Raw genomic sequence first — 24,577 nt, 5'->3', positions numbered from 1 at the left:
AGAATCATCCAGGGGCCTTTAAAACAGGGTGACTCTGAATCATTGGGTCAGGCTGGGCCAGGCTCAGGCTGTTTCTTCAGAGCCCAGGTGGTTCCACTGTGCCCCCCTGGGGCTCAGAACCCCTGGGGTAGATGGAAACAGTCAGGAGACCTGGGCACTAGACCCGCTGGACAATGGGGGGAAGCAAGCCACAGGGCCTGCTTCCTTAGCTAGAAAACTCCCTCTATGCAGAACTGGTGGACGCAGAGCCATTTCTACCAGTACAGACCATCCAGAGTACAAACACCTGGATACACACTTGATCCATGTGACAATCCTGCAAGGCGGCACCTTGAGCCCCATTTTACAGATTTGAAAGTCAAGGCCCAGATAGGTGAGGTTGTGTCCACAGCCACATCTGAACCCAGACCTCTGACCCCAGGCCCCGTCCTTGTCTCCCGGGCAGACGGTGATAACCAGGACCCGGAGGCGTCCCCACGGACCACGCGCTGGGCCCGGCAGCTTCCTCCCCCGAGCACCCGAACCCCTGCCCCCCTCACCTCATTCAACTTGTCCCCGATGAAGTGCGCGGCCACGTGGGCCGGGAGCACGTTCTCCAGAAGAAGGCGGTTCACGTTCTCCATGGTTTCGTACTCCTCGTGCTCCTTCTTGAACTTCTTCTTCCACAGGCAGTCCAAGCGGCAGTAATAGTCGATCTGCAGATGCAGGCACGTCAGTGGCCTGCCCACAGGCGAGTGAGAGCGGACGGACACCCCCAGAGGGCGCTGCGGGGGGTCAGCTGCCACCGGGGGACCCTGAGCCAGCCCAACGGTACTGCCCCCCCATGCCCAGGCAGACATCCCAAACTGAACAGGGATCTCCTGGTAGCCACCACATTCCCACGTGACCCCGAGACTGGATCTGTCACACGTGCCCTGACGGGAGGTGGCGCAGTGAGGAAAGGATGCCGGCTTGGAACCCTCCCCCGGGGACCAGCGCACGCCTTCCGGACCATGTGCTCCAAACCTGAGGCCACCCCCACCCCCTCATCCTCGCTGCAAGTGGAGGAGGACAGAGGAAGGCCGAGCGAGCTGGGGCTGCGCCGGGGCATTTGATAATCTGTACCTGTCTGGACAGCATGATGAGGGTGACATAGAACAGCACCAGGTAAAAGTTAATCATCGTCTTCACATCCCTCCATGAACAAGATGGGGAGCTGGTGGACAGGAGGGGAAAGGCAGGGTTCATATCCAGCTCTGACGAGAGGCCGATGCAGGAGGGGCTGTGGACCCAGCACTCCACTGAGGGCCTACTGGGTGCTCGGTGCCGGCTGCAGGGGAAGGGCTGTTGGACGAGACAGACGCACGCTCGGCCCTCACAGGGTTCACATCTGCATGGGGTTGACCATCTCAGAGCAGGAGGGAAAGAGGTTGCAAGGTAGAGGCTGCCTGGGAAGTGGGGGAGGCCTGGCTGCGGTGACATCTGAGCTGGTGCCTGATGATGAGGGGTCAGGCAGGCAAGGGGGCAGCCGAGGGTGAGCCAGGCAGACGGCCAGGCTGCACACGGACAAGAAGACGGGCGCAGGGAGCATGCAGATGCTCACACGCCAGGCCCAGAAGAGCAGACTTGGGCCTGAGTCCCTGAACTTCCAGCCTCTACATTCCAAGGGAAACCCCTCTGCTCCATCCACACGGGGCCCAGCACCCTGGAACGAGGCCCATGCCGGCCCTGCCCACACCACCCGTGCCACCCACCCATCCAGGAGCAGACCAGAGGCAGCCGCTCTTTCCAAAACTCAGTGGGATCCAGGACATGACGCAAAGAGGGGGCCCGAGCAAGAGCTAAGGCCTCCGTCCCTCCCTCTCCTAGAACGGCCTGGAAACAGGAGGCCCGGGGTAGGGGCCCCATAGGACCAGGGACTGCCCCCCAAGAACCTGCACACAAGCCACATTCCCCAGCCCCGAGTGCTGGAACCCGGGGCCTGGGCCAGCCCTCTCCATCTCCATCTCCAGGCCTCCACTTCCCCTTCGGTAAAATGCCAGCCCTACCCCAAATGGGACCAAGGAGGCAAATAGACCTTAGTTAGAAATGGGGCGCAGGGGAGGCAGCGCAGCAGGGCTGGGCCCCTGGCAACCAGCTGCTGTGCTGCTACCTGAGGGCCTCACTGGTGTCGGTGAGGTTGTCCGGGCCGTGGCCGCAGCAGTGCCAGTGCTGGCATGGGACGATGTTGAAGGTCACCAGGTAGGCCACCAAGGCCACTGTCAGCAGCACGACCTTCAGCTCCAGGCTCATCCTCAGGAAGACGGAGCAGGCGACGAAGCCCAGGATGCAGCTGCAGGTGTAGTACTGGGGGGGATGCGAGGGACGTCACCCGGGCCGCGGCGGCTCCCCCCACCCTCTCCTGCCACCAGGGAGCGTGGCCACCAGGGAGGGGCCCACAGTGCCAGCGCTGAAGAGGGGGGCCCGGCGTAGAGCCACGTGTCCGCCCCGCTCTCACCTCCCTGCGCTCTCTTTATAGCAAACAGCAGCCACGGAGGCTGAAAGTGTATAGGACTGTTTTGTTTTCACCATATTTTTATTTCTATTTATGGCAAATGAGTCCATCCAAAGGGGAAAATGTAGGGAATAAAAATGCAGGCAGTGTGGTTATGACAAACAAAAGTCAAGGCAGTGAAGAAGACACAAAAGGACAATACTGTAAGGTACCACTTGTGTGAATATCTACAATAAGCAAATTCACAGAGACAGGAAGTAGGCCAGGGGGAGGGAGAGTTCCTGCTACATGGGCAGAGTTTCTGTTTGGAGTGTTTGAAAAATTCTGGTTATGGAAGTTGTTGACGGCAGCACAATGTTGTAAAAGTAATTGAACAACTTAAAAATGGTTAAAATAGCAGATGAAAAAAAAACCCAAAGGCAAGTGGCGTGCACACGGCTGGGCGGCCCCTGCCTCTCAGCCCCCCGTGGAGACGCTGGCCTCGCCCCCACATGCCCGGTCTCTGGGCTCCGAGGCCGTGACTCACCGGGAGGAGCTCGCACAGGGTCCTCTCCCTGCTCCCCGCAGCCCCCGGGCTCGTGTCATTCCCACCAGGCATCGCTGGCAGAGGCGTCAGTGGCTGGAGAGGAGACGGTCCCCATTAGGGCAGAGGGCGGGGGCCCGGCTCAGCGACAAGCAGGTGGCAGCGGGAGGGGGAGAGGGTGTAGGGTGGGGACCCCTCGGCAGGGCATGGGGGGTGCAGGGGCACGCTCCCAAGGTGAACGCTCTAGAGTGCCTGGGAGGCGAGGGGGGCGGCCAGGAGCCGAGGGCAGGACAAGGGACACGGACCGCGAGCGCACAAGCACAGAGTGGGGGGCGCAGGGGCTGACATACACCCCCACTCGGGCCCCAGGCAAGTCACCTCCTACTGAGGAAACTGAGCCTGAGAGAGTGGGAGCAGGAAGGACGGCTCCCCAGGGGCCGGGAAGGACGAGGGGGCGAGCGGACGTCGAGGGTGGAGCAGTGGCTCCAGGCATGCGGCCCAGCAGGGACCCTGGGACCTCCACTGCAGCCTCTCCGCTTAACCCTGACACTGGGGAACGCGCGTCACCCACCACCGGGTGCTGGAGACGGTTAGACAAGATGCAGCTTGCAAAGGCCGCAAGATGTGGGGGTTCTAGAAGCTTGAGGCTCCCTCTCCCCGGAAGCCCCAGCACGAGGGGGGGAGTGCTGTGCAGGGCTGCCCCCCAGGCCCAGCACCTACCAGGTGGACGATGGCGATGGTGAGCAGGCTGCCCACGGTCAGCACGGCCAGCGCCACCCGCAGCAGGGGCTGCGTCTCCACCCTCTCGGACACAGCCCGGAGCACCCCCCAGGCTGGGCAGCACCTCTGTGGGGTCACAGGCTGCGTCACCCGGGGCCAGCAGCCCAGACAAGGGGGAGAGCCCATCCGGGGACCCCGTGGCCCGGGAGGCCGGGAGACGCAGCCTTCTGCTCGGGTCATGGTGTCGCTGAGCACCCACTGGTCCCAGTGTGACATGTGACGTGCAGACAGAAGAGGTGCGGGCACAGCCACTTGGGGACCCCCAGCAGGCCCGGGAATGCGGGACCCTCAGGAGAGGCCTGCAGAGCAGTGAGGCAGAGGGGTGGGCCCCCAGCCCCTGGCCAGAGCAGAGACTCAGATGGCGAAGGTCACCAGGGAGGGCTCCTGGGGGCAGCCCAAGGCAGGAGGGGAGGTAGTGGGGCTGGGGGTGCTCACAACACTGCAGCTCTGCCCCCTAAACCCACCAGCCCCTGGCCCAGCAGGGCCCCCACTCACCAGGAACTCTTCAGCAAAGCACAGGCTCAGCACCAGCCCCAGCACGCAGGCCACCAGCCCGAAGGACACGCCCAGGGGCAGCATCCTGGAGCGGAGGAAGAACGCCCAAGTCCTGGGGGATCGTCTGCCGCAGGAGGGCACCTCACCCCTGCAACCGCCCCACTCCTCTGCTCACAGCCGCCTCTGCCCCCTCCCCCAACAGCATCCTGCACACAGCAGTGGGGGTCTTTGAAAACCGTGGTCCCCTGACCCCACTGATAACACAGGAGCTGGCCCAGACATGAAGGTTATCATCACCATCACATCCCCCTTTGGGGGGACTGTGACGAAATGAGTAAGAGACGAGTGATATCCGGGCCACCTTAGACTCACACGTCGCACAGAGGAAGTGCGTGTAAAATGTGCCCTGGTCAGTCTTCACTACGACCCTGGCTGACCTCCAGCTCACCCGCCCTCTCCGACACCTCGGCTGCCCTCCCCCCGGCCTCGCCCCAGCCCCTGTGCCCACCACCAAGGCCCTGGAGCCAGGGTGGGAACCCAGTGGTGCCCGACACGCTGGCTGAGCCACCTGGAGGAGGCATTCCCCCCTCGAGCCTGTTTCCCCCACAGGGGAGGGAGTGAAAGGGACTGTGATTCGGGAAGCCCCCCTTCCAGGACGCTCAGCACCGAAGGTGGAGGCTGCAGACTCAGCCGCCCGCAGGGGCCAAGCAGACGCAGGTGACTGAGGAAGCAGAGAGACGTCAGGGAGTGGGGAGGCCAAGTTCACTCAGTAAAACAAGTGAGCAAATACATGTTGGCAACTCCAAGTGGGGGACTGTGATCCCTGGGCCAGTTTCTGGGTTCCCAGGGTCTGAATACCGAAGTCGCACGGCCACCCCTCCCAGCCTGACTATGCAGCCCCTGGCCAGCTCTCCGCTGGGCCCAGCCAAGGCCACCTCCTCTCCCAGCCTGGACCCCTCTGGGCTGGCCCACCCCCCACCCAACTGACCTGGGCATCAGCAGGACGTGGATAAGCAGGATGCAGAGGAAGACGAGGCCAGCACAAGCAAAGTAGTTGCGGGCCCGGGGGATGGGCGCCAGGCGGTACTGGGGGCGACAGACACCATGAGGGGCAGCGGGCGGCCGACACCCCACCTGCGGGCCTCCCCCGTCTCCAGTCAATTGTGTAAAAAAAACTGACATCCCGCCTTGAGCTCTGGGTGATAGGGCTGCACTGAATAACTTCCGTTCATTTCCACTTTGCAGCTTCCTTTCCTATTTGGAGGCCGTGCCTTCCCCTCCCTGACCCAGGTCTCAACTTTTATCTGCACGGCGTCTGAACAGCTCACAGCCCCGTGGCCCATGCCTAGTGCAAGAGGTGGACATGAACAAGTCTGGGCTCCCGGGACTGCCGAGAGGACTTATGCTCACCCCAAACCAAGGAGGACGGCTGGGCCTGAGCCCCGGGGTGGGGGGACATGACCACACCCCCGAGGGGTCCTGGCAGACAAGAAGACCAAGGTTCAAAGCACATGGTGCCCACAGAAAGCCCACAGGCAACTTCCAGGGAGACAGCAGCCCACACACCTGCCTCCAGACCCCAAGCTCCTCACCTAGGGAGCCCCCAACTCAGGGAACCCCAACAGGGAAGGGAAGGCCCTCCCGTCGCATCCTGGCCACTGCCACGGACCGCCATTCCCTGTGGCTGAGGAGGGCAAGACGCCCCTCTCAAACAGGCCACTCCGGACACCAGGGACAGCCCTGCCCCTTGCCCGGGCCATGCGGCTAGGCCCGTCCTTTCAACCCCGAGAGCCATGTTTCCTCGTCTGTGACAGGGGGATGACAGCACCCACTCTGCCCAATCCGAGGGGGCTGAATTACACAGCGTGTGCCCTTGGACGGCACCAGAGCCCAGCAGGTGCCCCACAAAGGAACAGTCACTGTTAGCACAAAGCCACGTTGCTGTGGCCATCGGACGCCAGCACGGACCAAGTCCCTTCCAGCCTTGATGCTAAGTGTGGGGGGCTGGTGTTTAATTATGAGGCCAAAGCGGCCAGCCCGAGGTGTCCACCAGCCCCTATCCCCAGAGGGTCTGGCAGTACTGGGGAGCAAGAGCCTCTGAAACCCGTGTGGGTGAATCCGCGTGCTGGCCGCAGGATAAGAGCCCAGCTGGGACCGGACTGAGCCTGCACCACCCACCAGCCAGCTGCGGAGAAGCCCCTCAACCCTCCCTTTTAATGGGTATTTTGGGGGTGTGGGCTGCCCTGGGGCCCAGGCTGCCCACCCCAGCCCAGGCCTCAGAGCCCCTGCTACCCCAGGCTGGCGGCTGCCCCGGGGCCCTCTCACCTCTTGCTCCACGTCCTTCTCCAGGAAGATGGACCCAAAGGTGTGGAAGTCACCAGACTTGGTGCAGCAGGGTCTGTGGGGTGGCAGTGGGAGAGGGGCTGGGAGGTGGGGGGTCAGACTCTACGCCCTCGGAGGGGTCCCAGGGGATGGGGACTGAGGTTCACGTTGGGTCTGCAGGTGTGAGGGTCCCCTCTGAGGAGGTGGGCAGCGGGCAGAGGGCTTGGAGCCCCACCTGGTGGAGCTGAGCCCCTCAATGGCCGACAGCATCGCCTCGTCATACGAGTCGTCCTCCGACCGCCCCTTGGGAGATGCGCTTCTGGAATTAGACACCCCAGCTGAGCACCCAGGGGACGCCACGTGCACCTGCTCAGAGGCAGGGTATAGAAGAGACGACCCACGTGTGTGGGGGTCCCGGGTGTCTGGAAGCCATGGAACCTCGTGCAGGATGGCTGAGGGAGGCCTGGTGCCCCTGAGGCCCGGAAAGTGTGAGTGACAGGCCTGTAGCACCCAGCTGGCCAGGGGCCCAGCCGGAAGCAGAGGGCAACCCCAACCCCCATGAAGGGCCTTCTTGGAGACACCCACAGGGTCGGCCTCGAGACCAGAGCACGCAGCAACCCCCACCCCAGTGCCCCCACCACAGGGTGGGTACACAACAGGTGCTCAACTGTTGCTCGAGGCTATCTGAAAGAGCCACCTGCCAAGGAGTTCTGGGTCCTGGAAACACTTATGGCCCCAGCCACGGCAAATTCCTGGTGGGGTCGGCCTGCCCGGAGGCCAGGAAGGCAGGGCACGGCCTGGCAGGGACAGGGCAGCACACGTACCTGTCAGGGGCCCGGTGGCGCCGCAGGGGAATGGCCTGAAAGGGAAGGGCAGGCAGGAGGAAGTGAACGAGCCCAGGAGTCTGCCCCCAACGAGGTTTACATCTCCCCCCTCGGATGTGCGGGCAGAGTGCTGGGGACTCTCCGAGCCGTGGGTGCCCTGAGCTAAATCTTTACTGGCCTGGGGAGAACAAGGGCGTTCCCCGCCGCCCTGGGGCATCCTGCGAAAGCGTCACTGGCCCCAGCCCAGGAGGGAGGCGGCCGGGGCTGCACCCAGCAAGCCGACCGAGGTGGGGGCAGAGAGCGGCCCCAGGCAGGGACGCCATCAGCACAGGCTCCCTGCCCCCACCCAGCTCCCGGGGGCAAGGGGGGTTACCTTGGGCCTCCGCCCGTTGGGGACAAGGGTCTCGCTGCTGCTCACGCTTTCACGGTGGTTGAGGTGCGCGAAGGGCCGCGCGGCCCCCCAGGACTCGAGGTAGCGGGTCATGCGCACGGACGCCCGCATCTTCAGCGCCGCATCCCCCTTGGGCCTTGTGAGGTGCTGGCTGGGTGGGGGCGGCTGCTGGCTCTGCGGGTGGACACAGACACGGGCCTGACACCCCCTCCTGCCCTCACCGAGGAGGGGAAAATGGCAGCCCCCTCGAGGGGTGTGGGCTGCCCAGAGGTGCTTGCTCAAACCCAGGGCACTCCGGGCCAGAATGCAGGGGGCTCTGGGAGCAGGCCCAGGAGGGTCGGCACACTGCGCACGGCCCCTCACACCCCACTCCAGCTGCGCCCTCGCCCTGCAAACCACGGCCCGTGTCGTGAGTGGCGCCGGCTCAGCCAGGCGCTCCATGAGGGGCTGCAGCGACCACCTCTCAGGTAGACACGAGGGCCCTGCCCACAACTGCTGTCTCAGAGCCAAGATCCCCCATAAGAACGGCAGGTCTGGGGCCTTCCTCAGCTGGGGTGGCCGGCTGGGCTGGGAAGTGAGGGGGAGGACCCCCAAGGCCATCTCGAGGTCTGCAGAGGCCCCCATCCCAGTCCCCCACAAGAGTCCCCATCTCCCCAGCCCCCTCGGACAAGAACCTACAGCCTCAATAGCCACTAAGCCGCAAGTGCTGACTTCCTGGAAACTTCACATCACAGGAGTCTGCTTCATCTTCTCGGGAGAGGAACATTTTTCAAGCCTTAGACACATCTGTCTCCCCCGCCAGAGGGAAGGCTGTGGGACTTGGCCCCTGTGAGCTCCCAGCGCCGTACACGCCATGCCCTGCGGTGAGCAACCCGAGACGTCTGTCTTCCCTCCACCGCGGGCCACTCCGCCTGGGGCGGCACCAGCCATCCAAGGTCGCTGGCACCACGCAGGGGGCAGGGAGGCCACCCTGGCTCCGTGACTGACCAACAGGCGCCAGGTCAGAGCCGCGGGGCCCGCAGGAAAACGCTCCTGCTGGGAAGCATGGGTGTGCACGGCACCCGCTGCACGGAGGGCCCCCAGCAACCACCTGTCTGTACTGCCCACCCCCCAGCAGCAGCCGGGTCCCCTCCGGCCCCTTCTGCGCTGCAGGCCCGTACACCCGGCAGACAGGGCGGCACTCAGAGGCCCCGGAGCAGAGCTGGCAGACAGCCGCAGCCTCCCAGCAGGGACGGGAGACATGTCAGGACACCCTTCAGCGGACACTGCACGGTGCAGGACGCGCTCTGCGTGCGGGAGAGGGGAGGCCCCAAGGTAGGCTGTGGAGTGAAGAAAGAAAGGGCCAGACCACGTGGGTGGCACACGGAACGAGGAGGGGAAACAAGCACATTCCAATTTGTGCGTTTGGGCATAAAAATGTCTGTGGGAGGAAATCACAGAAACACACAGCGCCGGGTCTTCTTAGGGAGGGATGTACAGGGGTGGGAGGGGAACTTCCCACGGCGTGCCCTTCATCCCTTTTGAATCTTCCACGATGGGAATGAATCACCTCATCGAAAGTAAATAAAATCAAGGTGGAGGTAGGCTGGCTGGATAAAATACAGGATGCCCAGTGAAACATTGCATGGGACATACTTCACTAAAAAAATCGCTCATTGTCTTTCTGAAGCTCAAATTTAACTGGGCATCCTGTATTTTTATTTGCTAACTCTGGCAGCCCTGGGGGTGAGGGAGGAAAGAGGAGGCTTAGGGCCAGGCCTTCCTCTGGCTTTGGCTTAGGAGCTCGGCTTCTTTCACTCGAACACTCTCTGAGCAGCTGCTCCACACCAGGCCTGGCTTTAGGTGCAGGTTTGGCAGCTTGGTGAAGAGAAAGGACCCCCGGGCCTGCCCACGTGGAGCTCATGTTGACGATAAGGGGTAAGAAAGGCCCTGAGGAGGGGAAGGGCAGGGCAGGGGCAGGGCTGGGGCAGACGGCGGCTCGGGAGAAGGAGGGGATGGGAGTGGTGGGGGGGCTCGGGGCAGCGGGAGTCCAGGGGAAGGGGCTTGGGTTTTAAGGTTTGAGTAGGTTCCCAAGAGGGGTTTTCCCCAAAGCTAACTCAGCATCTGGAGGGCACCATGGGGGTCCTGGACTCCCCACATCCTGGGAAACAGGCCACTGGGGAAGGCCAGTGGATGAGGCCCATGGGGGGATAGAGGGATGCTGAGGACGGGAGCAGAGGCTCAGAGGGGACCCAGCCCTGAGTCACCAAGGCCAGGGCGAGAGGAAGCTGGAAAGCACCTGCCACAGCCAATATTCTTGAGCAAAACCCAAGGATGATTCACCGAGGGCCACCAGACACGCTGGCCTCCCGAGGGAGGAAAAGAATGGTCAGTGCAGTTGTGGGGTGGGGGGTGGACAGGCTGACCCCACCTGGCCTGCTGCTTGGGATTGGCCCCCAACAGGGTCCCAGAGAGCGGAGCCTGCAGAGAGGGGGAGCAGTGGACGTCGCGGGGGTCAGAGTCCAGGCCCCAGAGGTTCCCTGGTGGTTCCCCACTTCCTGATTTTTCCCCAAGGTGTGTGTTGAAAATGTGTCTTTTGGAAATTGGGGGACTGGTATGACCTCATGGAGAATAAATGAGTAATGGTGAGTATTTAGAGTGCCTGGAAGTGTCCACCTTCACCCTCCCCTTGTGACGCTGACACGCCTGTCAGTCCCCCTTCACGGAGAAGGACGCTGAGACCAGAGAAGCCGTTACCAGTGACAGGGAGCTCGCCCCTGCCCCGACCCCCTTCACAGCCTGGCAGGTAAAACACCCCCCCCACGGGGTTTCCAAAGCCCCAGGGCCCCCCTGGTGCCCCCCGAGCGCTCGTACCCGGGGATCGATGACCAGGTAGGTGCGGATGTTCATCTCCTTCAGGTAGGGGTCCCGCTGCTGCCCGTGCCCGTCCTCCACCTCGTACGCCCTGTCCAGGTGGTTCAGCGTTGCCTCCGTGATGTGCACTCGGCTGGGGAAACCGAGTCAGACAGGGCCGCGGGGCCCAAGGAGGGCTGGCACCCTCACAGGGAGGCACCGGGAGCAGGGCTGGGCAGGGAGCCCCAGGCCGCCCCCCCCCACCCCCGACCCCCTCCTGCCCAGCCCCGGCCGTGGCCCTCCAGCCCTGCCGGCCGAGCCCGGCTCACCCCGGGACTCCGGCCGCCTCCATCCTGTTGGCCAGGGACACGTCGTGGGACCACACGTCGTACTGCCACTTGCGCAGGCCGATGACCCCGCAGAGCACGTTCCCCGAGTGAATGCCCACGCGCATGCTGATGTCCACGCCCGTGGCCTCCCGCACCTGCCTGGGGCAGAGGGGCCGGGTCAGCCCAGCCCACCCCACCACCAGGCTGCCGGGGGCCCCACGGCTCCGGGATTGGCTCGCGGCCCTGGGTGTGGGGCATGGCACGGGCTGGGGACAGAGCGAGGGAGGGCGCAGCACGGGAGCAGGGCAGGCCCAGCTCACAGGAGAGACCGTTCTCACACCAACGCGGCCTCCTCCAGGGGAGCCCAGCTCCCCGGACCTGTGAGGGATGGTGCAGGCAGCTGCAGCCGCCCCTGGGCCCAAAGGCCAGCTACGGAGGGGGAGTTCCAACTGCCACTGGGCACTAAAGCTCAGGATCCTGGGCTAAAATGCCCCCCTACAGACCCTGGAGATCTCTTCGAACCCACCCAGGAGCTGTGCACGACATTTCCAGCAGCCCAGCCCTGCCCCAAACACTGGCCGAGCCCACGCATCCCTGCACCATCAGCCTCACCACGGAGGACCTCGCTGGGAGCAGGATGCCGGTGGAGCCTGGGAGGCCCTGAGGGCCTGTCCCCTGACTCCGGTGTCTTCAGAGGGGAGCCGGAAGCAGATGGAGCCTTGGAGTCGGACCCTGAGTCCAAGAGCTCCCCTGCTGCCTGCCCCAAAACCCTCTGCTGATGCTGAGACTCAGCCCCTCGGCCCCTTCCTTAGCTGCCCAGCTCTGAGCTTCTGAGACCCTTTGCTGGACTTGGGGCCCTGTCACAGGTGGGCCCAGCAGGGAGGTGCAGAGGGTTCAGACCTCCCGGCTGGCTGAGTGACCCGGGCAAGCTGCTGAGCCCTTCTGAGCCTCGGTTTCCCCATCTGTAAAATGGGGGTGCTGCCTGCCTGCCCCCCACACCCCAGGAGGCAGGAGGAGTCCATCACGGGGACAGGACCCACCACCCCAGGCCTGGCCATGGCACCTACTTAATAGCTTCGCACATGTCCAGCCCCATCTTCACGCAGTTGCGGGCGTGGGTGGGCAGGGACACGGGCAGGCCCGACACGCAGTAGTAGCAGTCGCCCAGGATCTTGATGCGCATGCACTCGTTGGCCTGCGGGACCCAGAGAGGCTGGTCAGTGGGGGGCTAGGGGCCCGGGGTCACGCACACTGGCCCAAACCCACCCCCCACCCTGTGAGCCAGGCTGTTTCCTGGCGAGGGGCTGCCCCCAGTGCCCCAGCCACCAGAAGACTCTTCCGGGCTGCTGAGAGCACCAGGAGAACGGGGGGCTCTCCAGCAGGAACCCCCAGCCAAGCAGCAGGGGTGGGAAGAAGTGTCACTCGGGGCAGCCACCCGAGTGCCTCTGTGGGTGGGGCTGCCTTTGTTTCATTTGTCCGTGCAATGTTTGAGCACCTACTGAGTGCCCAGTCCTGGGACAGGCGAGCAGTGAACAAAATCCTTGCAACCGTGGAGCTCACGCTGGGCACTACACACGATAAATAAAATCTACAGTACACCTGAAGGTGGTAAGTGCTAAGAGAAAAATGAGACACGGGAGGGGAGATGTTCCTTGGAGGCCAGAGAAGGCCTCTCGGAGAGGGTGGCATTTGAGCACAGACCCAAAGAAATGGAGGGAGCAGCTCTGCCTGTCTCAGGAGGAGGAACATTCCAGACAGAAGAGCAGCCCATGCAAAGGCCCTGAGGCTGCAGCAGGTTTGAGAAACAGCAAGGAGGCCAGAGTGGCTGAAGTGGAGCGAGTCATGGGAGATGAGGGCAAAGGGGTAGTGGGTGCCGTAAGCCAAGAGGTCTGTGGGTACAAGGTGACCCAAGAGAGGGCTTCACGGCTGGGTGGGTGTGGGAGGTGGCATGGAGCAGAGGAAAGACGGGTGGGGAGAGAGGAGTCAGGGAAAAGTGAGGCCAGGGCCACGTGGTGAAATGGCCCCAGAGGGGAAGGGGAGGCCCGGGAGGGCTGTCCAAGGGTCCACTGGAGGACATGCTGCAGCCACGGAGACCCTCGGCTATGCCTCGAAGAGGGGGTCACACAGACCGAGGCTCGGGGTGGGGTTGGAGCGAATCTGAAGAAGGAACCAGACCTCTGCCTTGGTCCTCTCATCCCACTCTCCACCCCCACCCCAACTCCACTGACCCCCGTGGGCTCATGAACAAACAGCCCTGGCCTCTGGTGGGAGGGAGGCAATGGGGCTGGGACACGATGTCCCCATGCCCTCCTGCAGGCTCACTCTGGGAACAAGGGCACCCCTTGGTCCCCAGGACCCAACACCCCTCCAGGGCTGGGGTAATGGCCCGGCCACACCGACCTGGGCATGACGCCATCCCTCTCGGGCAGCTCCCAGAATCTGCCCACACCTTTATGAATAGTCCTTTGCTAAACCCTCCTCCAATTACCCCACCTGAGTGTGCCAGGTGTTTCCGGCCCGGTACAAGCTCCGAGTGGCCAGAGGGATGGGAGGACAGTGGCTTTCCTCGAAAGCAGCAGGAAGCATGGAGAGGACACAGACACGGGCTCAGGGCTCCAGCTGCCCTTACAGTCCAGGCCTGCCCTCTGGGCCCAGTCCCGGCTCTCTGCCAAGGGATGTGTGGGCCCGGGAGAGCTGGGCAGCAGGCCATGCTCCCAGGCGGCTCCTCCCCACAGCAGGCAGGCCCGCTGTGTCTCAGCCACAACCTGGCAAGTTGTGGAGAAGTCCCTGCAGGCCCTAGCTCTCAGGGGGGATGTGACAGTTCTGGATTCTGGCTGCTGGTAGGAGAAGAGGCTGGGACCGAGGCTGGGTGCTGTAGCTGGGAGGCTAGCACCTGCCATGGCTCCCTTTTCCCACCTGCACCGTGGGGCTGCTCACCTGGACTCCCCAGAAGGGGAGGCTGTGCAAGAGGGGAGACAGATCCTCGAGCTTTGCAGCAGAGAAAGGGCCTGACCAGGTCCCCACCCCACATATGGCATAACCTCTGGGGGCCCCCAACTGTGGGGTCAGGAGAAGTCACACAGCTCCTAAGGAGGGCTCCAGCCAGACCTCTGAGTCGCTCAGTGCCCCAGGTCCTGAGCAGGACATCTCTCCACAACACCCCGTGTCCTGCCAGTTTGGTTACCCCGTGCAACGGGGAGCTCAAGCCTGGTAAGGGAGTCCCTCCCGGGGCTGAGCAGCTCTGAACCAGAAAAGGTTCCCGCTGGTAGGGCCAGGACTTGCCTCCCACCAGGGTCTAGACTAGTGATTCTCCACACGGAACCTGTCGGGGGTTCCTAAAAACTCTGACTGTGCTTTGCTTAAGCTTCCCATGCGATTCAAATACGTGGCCAGGGCACAGAGGCTCTGCCTTGGATCCTAGGCTTCAGTTGGCTGCCCCTCTTCCAGGAAGCCCGGCCTGACCACCGCAGACCAGTCTAGGTGACCCCCAGGCTCCCTTGGCCCCTGACCCCTGACCCTCTTCAAAGCACATGGCAGCATCCTCTTGAGGACAGGCCCAAGGCCCCAGCTAGCTCAGAGCCTGGAGCTTAGCAGGACTCAGGAAGTATTTGGTGAATGAATGAATGACTTGTACCCCCACAACACACACACACACACACACTGAGCTGGGTGCTACTCAGGAGGACAAAACAGGAAGTAAATGAGACCCCAGACCCCAGGCAAGCCTACCTGGTTACCAGATCCCAGCCCACTCAGCAGAACCCAGAAGCCCCTCTTTGCCTGATGTCCCTCCCCTGCTTGGCACTGCCCGTGCTCCCCAGCATCCTCAGGTCAAGTCCCCACTTCTTGCCTCAGTCCTCGGGTCCTTGCACACCTGACCCTCGTGACCCATCCCACTCACCCTGAACTACACACATTCCATGAACACACCAAGCTTTCTCTCTACTCTGGATGTTTACACATGCTGTTCCCCTGCCCAGAACACTGTTCCCTTTCCTCTGCATCTTTCAGGTCTCTTTTTAGGTTTCTCAAACTGTGCACACAATTTTCCTGGGGTCTGGTTAAAAGGCCGAGCCTGATTTGGGAGGTCTGGGAAAGGCTCAGCATCCAGCTGTCCTCCCAGGCTCCAGGGAAGCCAAGGCTGCTGCCTCCACAGGAGGCCATCACCTCCTCCAGGCAGTCTTCCCGAGCCCCGTGGAGCTCCCACAGCCCACAGGTGTTCCCCAGGCTTGCCGTCAGTCTCCCTGGACCAGGATTCCTTCCTTCCACCTGGCACATAAGAGGCACTTGGGAGCGTTTTCCAACTGAATGCTAAAACTCAGCCCAGGCCTCCCTGTCCCAATCCCAGCACAGCATTGGGCCCATGGCACCCTTAGGGATACAACGGGGGTGGGACACTTTCCTGATGTCAGGGCCAACAGCGGGGAGAGGTGTGGCAGCCACGAGGGACAGCTGGACGGCCACGGGCTCACCTTGGCGATCTGGTCAAATTTGCCGAAGAGCTCGTTGAGCACCACCACCAGCTCCTTGGGGGAGCAGTCACTGGCCAGCCGCGTGAAGCCCACGATGTCTGCATAGAGGATGCTGGAGGGTGGGGGCAGCAGGAGGGTCAGAGCCCCTGAGCACCCTCCAACCCTGAGCCAAGGGCCTCGCCAACCTGGGCCCCACCTTGTTCCCCATCAGCCTCCACAGGGAAAGGACAGAAGCTTCTGGCCACAGACGTGAACTCAAGTGCCAGAGGCTTAACATTAAAGCAAACGGGAGCAGACCCCAGAGAAGGCAGGGCCCTTTCAGACTCCACCAGGCCCCCAGCTGCTGCAGAGGGCTGACCAGCACCCTCGCAGGCAGACGCCGGGCAACACAAATTCTTCTCCTTTCCTGCTCCTTGATTTCCACCTTAAGCACAGAGTTCAGAATGAAACCCCCTGGTGAGTTGTGAAGCCAAGCTCCAAGGCCCGAACTACACAGTCTAGTCCACACACGCCACTCGTGGGCTCCCATTCTATGACGAGCCAACTGAGGTGCAGGAACGTTGAGACTCACTGGAAGCCAGAGCCATCTCTGGCACCAGATCTCCCAGCTCCAGGCCTGGGAGCTCCTGGATGGGCCACAGCCCAGAGGCAGAGCCCACCACTCAGGTGGGAGCTCACAGGATGCACATCTACCTGCAAGTAAGATCCTGCAGCCCCTTCAAATCAGCCACGAACAGGCGAGAGGATGGGAGACACTTGGCAGTCACTTGCCTAGCCCTGGGGGGTGCTGGGGGGGAAGTATTTCCTTTTGGGGGCAAGGCACGTGCCCCTTTCAGAATCATCTGAAAGTTAGTCCCTTTTCTTCCCAACAGTCATGTCTGCTCATGCAGAGTTTTGCAACATAAGGGGCCTCTGGGATCTCCCCCAGCCCCAATCTGAGGGCCCAGATTTAAGAACCCTGATCTGCTCCCACCCCTCAGAAAACATACAGGACAGAGCCCAGAGAGGGGCCAGGGAAGGCCATGGAGGGCCAGGTCTCTGCCCCTCTCCCTGATCCCTGGGTGAGCCAGGGTCTGAGCCTCCTGTGGGGCCCCAGGGCTGGGGGGTCATGGGCCCAGCCCAGGGGGACATCGCCCACACATGCACAGCCCCGGAGGCACCGCCTACACACATGCTGCCCCTGTGCTCACCTGACATTCTGGTGTCGCTTGACGTAGAGACTGTGGAAGTTGTTGTCAGGCATGTAGCGGCGGTCCCCCCGCTCCTTGAGCCTCTCAATGATGGCCAGCTTCATGCCCATGGAGATGTGGGCCGGCAGCACTGACAGCAGCAGGTTCTCCTGGGCACAGCGGGCAGACCAGTGGGGGGACCGGTGGGGGACAGGAAGGTGGCGTCAGGCCTGAGGCCCGGCCAGCCTGGCCTCCATTCTCCCTGCCCACACTGCCCACCATCTCCGCTGGCCCATGTCCTGCTACCCACCCGGGGTTCCCACCCTCTCAGGTCCCCAGCGGCCCTCAGGGAGACCTGCGTGGGTGCCTGCACACTCCCCAAGCACGTGGCTGCCCTGTGAGAGTCTGACGGTCCGACAGAGAAAGGAGGAGGAGGATGTGAGTGTGCGGAGTGGCAAGGGGGACAAGGGGACAAGGGTGGAATGAGGGGCTGGGGGGGAGTGGGGGGGGTTGTGGGAGGGGGGAGGTCTAGGAGGTGTGGGGCCCAGGGGGTGGTGGGAGCCTGGGAGACTCGGGGGTTTTGTGGGTGGCATGGGGGGCTGTGGGGCAGTGGAGGGCCTGGGAGACGGATTAGGGGGCACTGGGCCGGGGCCAGGCTGTGGCTCTGGGGGAGGCGGGGGCCCCACCTGCTGACGCTTCTTGAGGCACAGCTTGCGCCAGATCTGGATGCACTTCACGGCGTAGGTGAAGAGGTCCCGCGCGGCGTCCTGCATCTGGTGCTTGTGGAAGGCGCCCGTGAGGTTCCCGCACAGGAAGGCGGCGGTGTAGGCCAGCAGCTGGGGCGGGGGCGGTCTCAGCAACCAGCCCGGCCCGGGTCGCTCCTCCCCTTCCCTGACCCCCACCCCCTCAGGGTGACACCCCGAAACTGAGGCCCAGCCAAGGGCTGGTCTCCTAGTGAGTCACTGGGGCCATGGGAGCTGGTCTCGGGCCCCTGCTCCACATCTACCTTGCTCGGCCCGGGTGGGCTGGGCACCAGAGACCAGGGAATCCGTCCTTCCCGGGGCAGCAGAAGTGGCACCACTGCACAGTTCCCAGAGACCAAAGGGAGCGCCAAGGGCACACCCGGGGCACAGCACCCAGCCACCCCCAGAGCTCTGGCCACCGCCCCCAGAGCTGGGACCCAGGCTGGCTGGGGAAAAACACATCTCTAAGTCACCAGTAGGTATCGGTAAAAGGCTCGCCTCACTCAAGGCAAACACACAGGACACACTGCCCAGGGAGGCTCCCCCAGCCCTGTCAGGGTGGGGATTTGGGGGAGAGAGGGAGATACCTGAGAACCTCACCCCACAACTGGGCACTGGACCTGGGCAGGAGGGCCAAGGCTGCAGGGGACCCTAAGCCAGCAAAGAAAAGGCTGGATGGCGGGGACCCTGCCTGGGGGCTTCCTGGGGGTCTCGGGCCAACCGTCCCCAAACACTGCTCCAAGGACTTGGCAGACTCAAGTCACCCGCCTGGAGCCTGGGCTGCCCTCCAGCCCCCCAACCCCGCCACCCCAAGGCCACAGCCCCCCTTACCTGCTGCCCCACCAGGACACTGGGCGCCGTGAAAGCCCCCATCAGCACACTGAGCACCAGGAGGTGGGACACAGTGGAGAAGATGCCCACGGCGACGGCCCCCTGCGTGCTGAAGGGCAGCAGCGTGTACACCACGAAGACCACGAACAGGAAGAAGGGCACCTGGGGGCGGGACCTCGTCAGGGGGGGACCCCATCCCGGGCCACAGCCCGGCACACGGACTCCCGAGCCCTTCCACACCACCCCGGCCCATCCAGGGCCCTCCAGCCTCAGGACAGCGCCTGGCAACCCCCACGTGGTGACAGCCAACAACAGGGACGGACCTGATGGAACCCGATGGAACAAAAACATGCCAAAACGGGGCCCACAGTCTGGCCCAGCCAGCCTTGTTCATTTCCCATGCACTGATGCGGCGTCTGTGGCCAAGGCTGAGCCTTCCCGCCCGTCATGACTGGAGAACCCCCCGCCGGTGCCTGCGGCCACGCAGCCCTCCCTGGGCAGGACCGGGAGCCACCTGCCCAGCCCCACCCGCCCTGCATCCGCCTCTCCTGCATCCGTCCCCTCCAGGAACACCAGCTGAGCTTCCCTGCAGGGGCCCCTCTCCCCCGTGAACTTGGAGCCCGGGTGGTTTATCCCACCCCAACAGAAGCGCAGCCACATGGCCGGGCCTGCCAGTCAGAGGCCGCCCCTTGGCAAGGGAGACTGGGCCGGCCAGGCCCATGACTCAAGCCTGGGACTGGTGCTGGTTGAGAAACAACTCTTGCTTTCAGGTGGGGGGCCAGGCTGGCCTGTGAGCAGCCGGAGCTGCTGGCACCCCTTCCTGCACCCACCTGGGGATGGCCTGCCTGGAGGAAAGCAGAGCTGGGAGCTGGGGCGGGGGGAACCTATCGGAGCCCCAGGACTGAGTCCTCAGCTTTCCTGGCACACGAGCCAGTGTGGGCCTTTTTGCCTCTGTGAGCCAGGGTTCTGTCACTTCCAACCAATCAAGGGTCTACCCAAAAACACTACAGCCAGACACCCAAGCGGACACTTGTCCCACCTCACCCCCATCAGCGCAGAAAACTGAGAGGATGCAGTCAGCCCAGGCTTTGGGCACGGAAGGGCCCTTGACCCCACGCTGATTGCAGTGCCATTCTCCAGAAGGGACCTGATACCCAGAGGGCAGGAGCCGCCCCGGAGCACAGGCAGGGACTGGGCCACCAGGGCCCCCACCGGTTACCTGCTCCCAGGCACAGGCCGCGTGCATCCGGGAGTCGAACACCAGCACGTAGCCCAGTGCCAGGAGGCAGCCCCAGACGAGCAGCGCCCAGGTGCGCAGCCACCGCCGGGTGGTACACTCAGCGTACACCAGCACATAGAGAGCGACGAACACAGCAAGGGTCAGGAACGCCGTCACCAGCACAGCCTGGCGGCCAGAGGGTTCCTGGATGGGAGAGACACACACGGTGATGCCACAACTCTCCCCAGCAGAGCATCCCCTCCTCCAGGGAGACTGCCTGGGTTAGCCCTGACCAACATCACTTCTGGCCGCCTCCATGTGGCAAAGTCCATGCTCCCTCAAAGCCCCAGCTTCCTTCTCACTTGCAGGCAGTTGTTTGGGCTGTTGGCTCTGCAGGGGCAGCTTTGCCCAGTCTCCTTAGGAAACGAAGCACCCTGCACCACCCAGCCCTGTGATGCTGGCACTGCTGCCCCACCCCCCAGCCCTCCCCACCAGGCAGAGGCAATCTCCCCCTCCTCCAGGCTCCCACAATGCTCTGTGTACACCTGCAAGTGACAGTTATAACGGGGTATGCAAGCTCAGGCTTAACCGTGGGGAGAGAAGGCTTGGAAAGCTTCCTGGAGGAGGAGACACTGACTCTTAAAGAACAAACAGAGATTTATGAAGGAAGAACAAGAAAAGGCGTCCCAGACAGGGCAGAGCATGAGCAAAGGTGCAGAAGCATGGTAGCCAGGGGAAGAAAAGGACTGGGTCACAGGGACAACAGCCAGTAGGTCCTGCTTGCTGAAGTGTCTGCTTCTCCAAGTAGATCCTAAGCTCCATGAGGGCAGAGGCTGCCCAGGGGCCCAGCACAGAGCACATACTCAATAACTGTTTGTTGAATGACAAAAACAGATATCCTGGGGTCTCTATCTACAGAGACACAGGCAGCCCTGATGGAGCACCCACAGGGTGCCGGACACTTTATACACACACACACCCGCCCCTGTTAACACCCTGCAGGCTCTGGGGTTTTCATCTGGAATGCTGCTGTACGATATAGTAGCCACTAGCCAGAAGTAGCTATTGAAAATCAAATTTCCATTAAAAGTAAAATAAGGGGAGAACCTAAGATGACGGCTACGTGAGACAGGGCAAAAAAACACCTCCGTGAAAAATACTAGATAAAAACCAGAAAGTGACCCAGAATACCAGTTTCAGCAATGCACCAGCTGGACAAGGTCTGCTAAAATCACAGGGACTGTCCACTTGGTGAAACTGGGAGCCTGCATTCTGAAACGAGTGAGTAAGCCAGCTGAAAGTCCCATGGCCATGCTGTGGTGTGGAAAAACCAGGGGCTGGCGTTTGGAGATGGACTAGTTCTTAAAAAAAAAAAAAAAAAAAAAAAAAAAAAAAAACCCAGCAGCGGCTGCAGTTACGACGGTGAGAACCACGCAGTGAAGCACGGCAGGAGCGGGCTGTGGGAACCTCTCACTGTCTGGCGTGGAGGATAGACCACTGCTGATTCCCTCAGGCCAGGGGGCAGAGGGGAGAGCCAAAAGGAGAAAGAAACCACACCGCTTGCAGCCAGCTCCCTGGCGGGCTAGAGACACTCCTGCCCGGGGCCGTACCCACAATCCAGAGCCGCACCAGGAAACCCAGTGTGACAGGGAGTGTTTCCCACGGCACCGCACACACGCCACAATATCGGCCATGGACAGTGGCCTTGGGTGCATTCACAGCTAGTTGTCCCAGAGCTGGGAAGGCAGAGCTGTGCAAAAAGGTGGGGGTGGAGACGCCCCATTCAGCCATCTTTGCATCAGGCTGGGAGCGGCCCTGTACGGCCCAGCAGCCTGGGGCTTCCCTTGAGGGACAGCGCACACTTGTGATGTAGCACAGCCTTCCCTCAGCAGAGGTCCTGGAAGATCACAGCTATCAAGCAAAGCAAATGGCAAGAGGCCAAAAACAACAGAAAATCTTAAAGCATTTGATAAAACCAGACAATATGGAAAACCCAATCCCAAACACCCAAATCAAAATATCAGAAGAGATACAGTACTTGGCACAATTAACCAAAGAATGAGAGCATGGCACAGGATATAAAGGACATTAAGAAGACCCTAGAAGAGCATAAAGAAAAAATTACAAGAGTAAATAAAAAAATAGAAGATCTTATGGAAATAAAAGAAACTGTTGGCCAAATTAAAAAGACTCTGGATACTCATAATACAAGATTAGAGGAAGTTGAACAATGACTCAGTGTCCTAGAGGTCCACAGAACAGAAAATGAAAGAACAAAAGAAAGAATGGAGAAAAAAATCAAAAAAATCGAAATGGATCTCAGGGATACGATAGTAAAATAAAACGTCCAAATTTAAGACTCATTGGTGTCCCAGAAGAGGAAGAGATGGGTAAAGGTCTAGAAAGAGTATTCAAAGAAATTGTTGGGGAAAACTTCCCAAACCTTCTACACAATATAAATACACAAAGCATAAATGCCCAGCGAACTCCAAATAGAATAAATCCAAATAAACCCACTCCAAGACATATTCTGATCAGACTGTCAAATACTGAAGAGAAGGAGCAAGTTCTGAAAGCAGCAAGAGAAAAAGCAATTCACCACATACAAAGGAAACAACATAAGACTAAGTAGTGACTACTCAGCAGCCACCATGGAGGTGAGAAGGCAGTGACATGACATATTTAAAATTCTGAGAGAGAAAAATTTCTGACCAAGAATACTTTATCCAGCAAAACTCTCCTTCAAATTTGAGGGAGAGTTTAAATTTTTCACAGACAAACAAATGCTGAGAGATTTTGCTAATAAAAGACCTGCCCTACTTCAGATACTAAAGGGAGCCCTACCAACAGAGAAAAAAGCTGAGGGACTTCACCACCAGTAGATCAGTCCTATAAGAAATGCTAAAGGGAGTTGAGCAGGCTGAAAGGAAGGGACACTAAGCAATTGACTGAAACTACGTGAAGAAATAAAGGGTACCACTAAAGATCACATGGTAAATATAAATATCAATACTATGGTATTTTTGATTTGTAACTCCACTATTTACTTCCCACAGGATCTAAAATACATAAACTGTAATGATAAACCAGTGGTTTTGGAATTAATGTAAAATATGTAATTTTTGACAAGAACTACATAAAGGTGGGGGATTGAGAGAGTATAGGAACATAGTTGATGTCTCATATTGAAGTTAAGTTGGTATCAAAGAAAAACAAGATTGTTACAGATTTAAGATTGTTAAATTTAAGCCCTACGGTAAACACAAAGAAAGTATCAGAGAATATGACCATAGAGATGAAAAATAGAGTAGGGGTTCTGAGAAGTGGGGAAAGGGGCAACAGGGAGTTAAGAAATGAGTGTAGGGTTTCTGTTTGGGGTGAAGGGAAACTTCTAGAAATGGATGGTGGGAAGGTGATAGCATTGCAACATTCTAAATGTGATTAATCCCACTAATGGAATGCTAGGGAGGGGGTGGAATGGGAAGATTTAGGCTGTATATATGTTTCCACAATTGAGGAAAAAAAAAAAAAAGACAGTCTAAATAGATGACAATTAAATGCCAAGGATGATCCTGGATGGGATCTGAGCATGGAGGAGAGGAGGCGCAAAGGGACACAGATGAGACACAAGGGGAAAAAAAAAGGAAATATAGATTGTAAGCTTTGTATCAATGTTGAATTTCTTGAACTTCTTAGCTGCTCTTAATGGGATTGCATAAAAGAATGTTCTTGTTCATGGGAAATGTATATGTGAATTACAGTGTTTGTTCAAGGATGTGTGCAGCTTGCTCTCATATGTTCAGAGGACAGAGCAATAGATGATGGATGATAGATAGGGAGGGAGGGAGGGAAAGAAAGAAATGGTGGTGTGACAGGATGTTAAAGGTGGTGGATCGGGGTATTGGGGGAGGGTGGTCGGGGTATGCTGGAGTTCTATGTATGGGGTCTGTACTGTTTTTGCAACTGTTCCTGTAAGTTTCAATTTATCTCAAAATAAAATTTCTTAAATAAAAAAAAAAGTACCCAGAGGAAAAGAAAAAAAATAAAAAATAAATAAAAAATGCATTTCCTCAGTCATGCTAGCCACATTTCAAGTGCCTAAAAGCCGCAATAGCTAGTGGCTGTAGCAGGGCAAGGCCTAGGTCAGCAGCTGCCTGGGTCACTGTGTCAAGAAGGATTCTGAGGCCCAGGCCAGGTTCCATGAAAAGGAGTGCTGGGATTGCCATACGCTGTCTGCCGTGGTGCAGGAAGAAGGGCAGCCGTGCACAGGCCAGCCCTGACCCAGGCCTTCCATATAGCCGCATTTCATAGTGGAGACAACTGAGGCAACCTATTTGGCCAAATCAATGCAGTATCTAAACCACCCCAGACTTCAAAATTAAAATAAACCCCTCTGATTTTCAGCAGCACAGGGCATTTTACAGAGGAGGAAACAGGGGCTTAGAGGGGATCGCAGCTTGCCCAAGGCCTCACCAGCACAGGTGCAGAGCTGGGATATGTGCCCGCACTGCCGCCGCCCGCCCCACTCACCCAGGAGATGAAGGCGATGGCGATGAGGGCGACACAGGCAGCGATGGCCACCAGCAGGAGCGTGAGCAGCAGCGGCCCGTGCTGGCTGGTAAGGCAGTACTTCTCGTACAGCGCGTCCTGCTCCGGATCCCCCTCACCCTCATTGAGGAAGTAGCGCCCCTTGGCCGGCATCCTCTGGTGGTGGCCCGCCCGGCAGCCTGTCCACTCGGGGGGCCTGCGGCCCCGGGAGCATCTGTGGCCTGCAGGCCTCAGCCGTGGGCTCCCCCGAGGCCGACGAGCAGGGCTGAGCGCAGCCCCTGCTCACGGCCTCACCGGCATCTTCCTTGGCATCTTCCTTGGCATCCCAGCCGAAGCAGTCAGACAGGAGGGGTCCTCAGCTCTGCAAAGAGACAGGCAGACCCAGACTTCACCTCAAGAGGCCAGGCCGGAGAGGGGCTGGCCTCAGGGGAGCAGAGCGCAGGCCTCAGGGCCACGGGTCCAAGTTAGCAACCTGAACCCTGACCCACCTCTTATGCCCTATTTGAAGAAACCCTGCCTGCCCCAAGGTCATGAAGCAAGTCCCCTGTGCATCCTTCTAGAACTGCACTGTCGAAGACAGTTGCCACAAGCCAGGAGTAGCTATTTAAAATTGGATTTAATTCAGT

General features: G+C 60.2%; 1 protein-coding gene across 8 annotated transcripts in view; it reads right to left on the bottom strand.

The window, feature by feature from the left end:
* Nucleotides 1-24,577, bottom strand: part of ADCY7 (adenylate cyclase 7) — a 63,361-nt gene that overhangs the window by 7,613 nt on the left and 31,171 nt on the right. For 6 of the 8 annotated variants that reach the window (XM_037816416.1, XM_037816413.1, XM_037816414.1 and 3 more), the window contains 20 exons: nucleotides 23,934-24,312; nucleotides 19,404-19,607; nucleotides 18,185-18,346; nucleotides 17,297-17,446; nucleotides 16,632-16,780; nucleotides 15,442-15,553; nucleotides 12,037-12,164; nucleotides 10,970-11,128; nucleotides 10,662-10,794; nucleotides 7,791-7,982; nucleotides 7,418-7,452; nucleotides 6,829-6,912; nucleotides 6,597-6,669; nucleotides 5,260-5,357; nucleotides 4,272-4,356; nucleotides 3,717-3,842; nucleotides 3,000-3,092; nucleotides 2,129-2,325; nucleotides 1,105-1,195; nucleotides 540-695 (listed from right to left, as the gene is read on the bottom strand). In XM_037816416.1, the coding sequence (XP_037672344.1) occupies nucleotides 540-695; nucleotides 1,105-1,195; nucleotides 2,129-2,325; nucleotides 3,000-3,092; nucleotides 3,717-3,842; nucleotides 4,272-4,356; nucleotides 5,260-5,357; nucleotides 6,597-6,669; nucleotides 6,829-6,912; nucleotides 7,418-7,452; nucleotides 7,791-7,982; nucleotides 10,662-10,794; nucleotides 10,970-11,128; nucleotides 12,037-12,164; nucleotides 15,442-15,553; nucleotides 16,632-16,780; nucleotides 17,297-17,446; nucleotides 18,185-18,346; nucleotides 19,404-19,607; nucleotides 23,934-24,104 (2,598 nt within the window). In that variant the 5' untranslated portion in view covers nucleotides 24,105-24,312. The remainder of the gene's footprint in view (nucleotides 1-539; nucleotides 696-1,104; nucleotides 1,196-2,128; nucleotides 2,326-2,999; nucleotides 3,093-3,716; nucleotides 3,843-4,271; nucleotides 4,357-5,259; nucleotides 5,358-6,596; nucleotides 6,670-6,828; nucleotides 6,913-7,417; nucleotides 7,453-7,790; nucleotides 7,983-10,661; nucleotides 10,795-10,969; nucleotides 11,129-12,036; nucleotides 12,165-15,441; nucleotides 15,554-16,631; nucleotides 16,781-17,296; nucleotides 17,447-18,184; nucleotides 18,347-19,403; nucleotides 19,608-23,933; nucleotides 24,313-24,577) is intronic. The other 2 variants (XM_037816418.1, XM_037816417.1) reach the window with 2 other exon arrangements.

Source organism: Choloepus didactylus, chromosome 22 (assembly GCF_015220235.1).
Source record: "Choloepus didactylus isolate mChoDid1 chromosome 22, mChoDid1.pri, whole genome shotgun sequence".
Lineage (NCBI taxonomy): Eukaryota > Metazoa > Chordata > Mammalia > Pilosa > Megalonychidae > Choloepus > Choloepus didactylus.
The sequence above is the reverse complement of the archived record's forward strand: the minus strand, read 5'-3'. Positions and strand labels throughout refer to the sequence as shown.